The sequence below is a fragment of the Mixophyes fleayi genome, chromosome 5, assembly GCF_038048845.1.
Source record: "Mixophyes fleayi isolate aMixFle1 chromosome 5, aMixFle1.hap1, whole genome shotgun sequence".
Classification (NCBI taxonomy): domain Eukaryota; kingdom Metazoa; phylum Chordata; class Amphibia; order Anura; family Limnodynastidae; genus Mixophyes; species Mixophyes fleayi.
This window is the reverse complement of record NC_134406.1, coordinates 237597354-237602635: the sequence shown is the minus strand read 5'-3', so window position 1 is coordinate 237602635 and position 5282 is coordinate 237597354. Positions and strand designations below refer to the sequence as shown.

Genomic DNA, 5282 nt, shown 5'->3' with positions numbered 1-5282 from the left:
TACTTGATTGTGACAAAGCTTTACTCCGCAGAATATCATACTGTTTAGCCTTCCTATCCATTTCTGCTGCTTTTGCTGATTCCACACCACTTATGTTATTGATATTAATTTATCATCTTACTTGTATTTTTTCCCCTCCAAAACCCAATAAAAATTAGACAATTGCCTTTTAGCCACTTAAAAATGTTAATGTATAAAATAGTCTTGTTCATTAATGTTAACCTTTCATTCTCTAGGTGTGCCTATATATTTTGTACTTGATCATTTAGGCCATTCATTGTTTCCGTCCAGTACTCTTTGTTTTCTTGTAGCTGATCAGAAAGTTCTCCAACACATTGAATCCAGCATGTTCTGTCTTTGGTATCTTTTACCACTATACACTCCCCCCCTCCCCTCCCAAAACATTTGTTTTTTTCTTTTGGGAAAGAATCTCAAGTGGTTTTTGAGACCCAGAGTTCAGATATGGCAAATCACCACAAACTGTTTGTTGTTAAAAGATAAAACATTCTTATGTGGGGACTTTGACAGAGAAAATATCTCTGTTCTTTAACTTTCACGTGAAAAAAACAGGTTAGAGAGTGTCTGATTGCAGGTTTGCAAATGAAGTTCAAACTGTTGACATCTAAGCTTCTCATCTTCTAACTGCTGCCGCAAACATCCATTTTCTTGACTTAATTCATTGAGCTGGGTGAGAGAAAGACACGATGATTATCTTATTTTCCTTAACTGTGTATTAGATATAAAACATTTGTTTTAACATTGTATGCCTGAAAAAAGTAAGAAAGTCAACCATAAAATAGTTTGTGTGTCTAACCATACATCATTTTTAATGTCTACAGTTTTGTTATGTAACTTTTATTTTAAAATCAAAATAAATAAATAAATACAACAGTGTAGAGCTATTCTGCTTGTCTGAATACATTGATCAAAGTGACTCCTTAGCTGTTCAGTGCTAATTAAAAATAGAAATAGTAGACATACTGTAACAAATAATTGAAACAAATAAACCGAGCAGTAACTATTTGTTAAAGTATATACCAAACTTTTAAACGCATAATAGAAATTGCATTTGTATTTAAAGGTCGACACAAATAACCGTTCTACAACACATATTCTCAGATTTAAATTGTTAATATGGAGCACTACGCTCTGCCTCCCATCTTGGTAGTGGCGTCGCCTTTGATCTAGTGAAGACAGGAAGTGAGGCAGCCTCCAGCAATCCACATAGCTCTACTGAGTATGCACAGACAGAAAGTTAGGTTCTTCCAGTGACAGTTGAACTGCTAAGAAGTCATAACCGAAGCTGCATCCTTTTTGTGTAACCGTACTTATATAAAGATATATATACAGTGAGAGGAGGCACAAAATATATATGAGCAACCTCTTCTCTGACAATGCCCACAATATAAGTTTACCATCTGCATATATTAATGTGCTATAATAGTGTTAAGTACATTAACTGCATAAGCTTCTCATACTACCTATCTGTTACAGTCAGTATCAACTGTGAGCAACTATATATACATATATATATCATCTGTTACAAGTAGTTCTCAAATAAAACCAACAAATTGGTTAAGTCTAAAAGCTTTTTGTGGTTTAACATCTATCACCAACGCCGCTGACACCTATTACATATAAGAGCACGTGCCTGTTAATAGATTTCTGCCAATATAAATAGGGTGTCTCTTCCTCAGTATTAAACTTTATAATAAGCCTGTGGAAGCTGTAATGCCATATTGTAAAATGTTTATCTTGATGATTGCCTTTGCCTGAAACACTATTTATGAAAACTGATCCAGAGAACTGTAAATGAAGTATGCTTTAAATCTTTCCCACTACAATGGGAACTTCATATTTATTATACGAATGAAATGCTTGCCAACTGTCCCTAATTTCCATGGACAATCCCAAGATTTAAAGATAATGTAGCATGTGGACGGCAGTTGGAGGTGGCTGCACTTTACATCAGCTCTGTGCCCTACCTGCCCAATCATCTTACAGAATAATTTGTGAAGGCCGTGGTGCGGAGGAGTGACATCACACCAAGGAAAGGACTGTTTCGAAGATTTACTGGAATACCATCTCGGTTAAGATGCGGAACACAGAGGATTCATCTATCATTGCTGTTGTCATCTGTGTTCCTCCTCTGGTGATCTCCATGGACTCCTTGGTGGCATAAATTGCAGCAACCAATTATGTGAACATCTGGCTCTGTGTCCTGTAGAGAGCATAATGCCAAAAAAACAGGCACCCAGCTACTCCGAGCTGATGGTTACCACAAGAGAGCACATTATGCACAACAGCAAAAGCCTTCTCCAGAACCAAAGAGGAAGGATAAATGGTGAAGGACAGTTATGGTTTCCGGTAGCAGGCTTTCTACAATGACTAGTTCATCTATCATGTCTCCACCTACCACTGTCTCTCCTAATACCAGCCGCACCACCAGCAAGTGCCCAAAAATTATTGAAGGTTGATAATATTAAAAGTTGATAATATTTCTGGCATACCATAGCCACAGTTTCCCAACCACCAGCTACAGTTGTTATTCCGCTACCTTATGTAGATTGTAAGATCATTTTGATAGGGTCATCTTTACCTTCTGTTTCATGTGATTGTATGTTACATACACCTAAAGAACATTTCCAGAATACGCACATATCTGACACAAGACACCGCAAAAACATTAATTCATGCACTCATCATCTCCCGCATCGACTATTGCAATTCCCTCCTTACTGGTCTTCCCAAAGTCAGACTTGAACCCCTACAATCTATTTTGCACGCAGCGGCTAGACTGATTTTCCTTACAAACCGTTATTCCTCTGCTGAGCCACTCTGTCAGTCTCTACATTGGCTGCCTGTATTTCAACGAATCCAATATAAAATTCTTCTACTAACATACAAGGCCATCAACAAAATTGCACCGACATACATTTCCTCACTGGTCTCGAAATATCTCCCTACTCGACACCTCCGTTCTGCACAAGATCTACGTCTCTCCTCCACTCTCATCACATCCTCCCATTCTCGGTTACAGGATTTTTTCCGGGCTGCACCTACTTTGTGGAATTCCCTCCCTCGCACAGTAAGACTTTCCTCTAGTCTTCAAACCTTCAAGCGTTCACTGAAAACCCACCTCTTCAGACAAGGTTATGATATTCCTCAACCATCATCTTAATTTCCCTAGATTACCCTATTGCCATCCTCTACACTGCTAACGCAAGACAACAACCTTCTGACCAACATTGCAACACACACAGCCCACTCAGTACTTTTACCTTTGCAGTCCGGCTGGTCCATTGTGCAATATGATGTAGCACATGCCCTTGTGTTTCTAACTCCCATTGTCCTATAGATTGTAAGCTTTCGAGCAGGGTTCTCCTACCTCTCTGTCTGTATGTATTACCCAGTATTGTCTTATTAATGTTTGTTCCCAATTGTAAAGCGCTACGGAATTTGCTGGCGCTATATAAATAAATGTTGATGATGATGATGATGATGATGATGATGTTTAGTTGTATTATGATCCCCTCAACGTACAGTGCTATGTTATATGGATAATAATATTGACAAACTGCTTAACACAATTCCTTTTTTTCTGCTTGTTAGATGCAATCATTGCCATATATTGCTAATTCCTGGACTTAATAAATGAATACTTATTGAAGAGTAGTATGTAAAGCTGAGACAGTTTCACGCATGACGTGATTAGATGTAGCAGCAATGTGTTCCTGGTAGCTACCATATTTCCCCATGTATAAGACGCACCTTTTTCCCCCAAATTTTGGGTCTAAAAAAGGGTGCGTCTTATACACTACACTGCCAGTGCTACTTACCTGAATGAAGAAGATGATCCCTGGTGTGAGGGTATGAGAGAGGAGTCCCCGCTGAACAGATCTGTGCACTTGCAAGTTTCAGGATAAAGGACCTTCAGGCGTCTCCCACAGTCTCTGATGTCTCGGAGCTGTCTGTCACGTGACCGGCAGCTCTGCTGTCCGCCGATAATTGAGCCCAGATGACCCCTGGTGTGAGGGTATGACAGAGGAGTCCCCGCTGAACAGATCAGCGCTTGCCAGTTTCAGGTAAAAAGACCATCAGGTCCTTCAGGTGCCTCCCAGTCTCCACTGACCGCCGATAACTGAGCCCAGCGTGTAGTATGGTATATACAGCGCTGCCTTCCTGTAACTGAATGTGGGACTTTATTGTAAACTCTGCTCCTCTAGACCTGATGTGAGATCACTGACTAAAATCACAACCAGACAAGCCTTCTGCTTCAGTAACATATTGTAATACATCTTTTTTTAAATTTTGGGCCCCAAAATTAAGGTGCACCTTATACATGGGTGCGTCTTATACATGGGGAAATACTGCATATTAAAATGGTATCCCTTCTCTTCCTCTGACCAAGTGCTTCCTTATCCATAAACATCACATAATAATAGCACTACTACTGTACTACTACCATTAATAACAGTAATACGAGTATTATTGGAAGCTTAAAGGTGGAATTTTCTTTAACAGTATTATTATTATTACATTAGGATTATTATTAATATTGCTATAAGGGTAAACACTATACATTTACATACATAAACCATAAATAGTACATTTTTTACATGTAATATAAAGGAAATACATAATGGATTTAGCTATGTATCAAATTTATTTCAAATACTAGGAAAAAGCTTTTACAGATAAATTAATTCAAATATCCGCCTGGTTTGCTGTGTGCTTTGATAATGTTACAGTTTCAATATGATTGTGATAATCACAGGGAGATGTAAAAATTAGTAATTAGATGTAGCTCAAGTGCTGTATTTAGCAATTTGGGTATTAATTAAGAGATCGACCTCTGGTTTTAAAAGGAAAGAATACGAGCTATTATTGAATGTCGTCTGCAGAATAATGGACAGTAATGTATAGTTCATAAAGCTTTCCAGGTATTTGATATGATCAGTGTGGAGTGTTTTAATACTTTACTTTCCCTTTTAGGAAACTTTAAAATAATAGTAATAACAGCAGTAATAATTGGAATCAAGTTTAGTGTCACTTATCTTTAGCTAGAATTAAAACATAATCTATTCATCTTTGCAATTTCCACTTCCATTTATCACTTTCTAAAAGCCATTTTGGGTAAGACAAGGCTCTAAGCTGGAAACTCACAAATTAATAGCTCACGTGTTGTACAGGGTTCCACTCAAGCTCTGTCCTTCGTGCCAGGGTAATAAACTTACACCGGATTATTTTCATAAGGAATAACAGTGTGAATCACCTGTGTA

General features: G+C 38.0%; 1 protein-coding gene across 1 annotated transcript in view; it reads right to left on the bottom strand.

The window, feature by feature from the left end:
* Positions 1-422: 422 nt before the first annotated feature.
* LOC142159092 (uncharacterized) overlaps positions 423-5282 on the bottom strand; it is a 304132-nt gene continuing 299272 nt past the window's right edge. The window contains exon 26 of the mRNA XM_075213684.1: positions 423-684. Within this exon, the coding sequence (XP_075069785.1) occupies positions 547-684 (138 nt within the window). The 3' untranslated portion in view covers positions 423-546. The remainder of the gene's footprint in view (positions 685-5282) is intronic.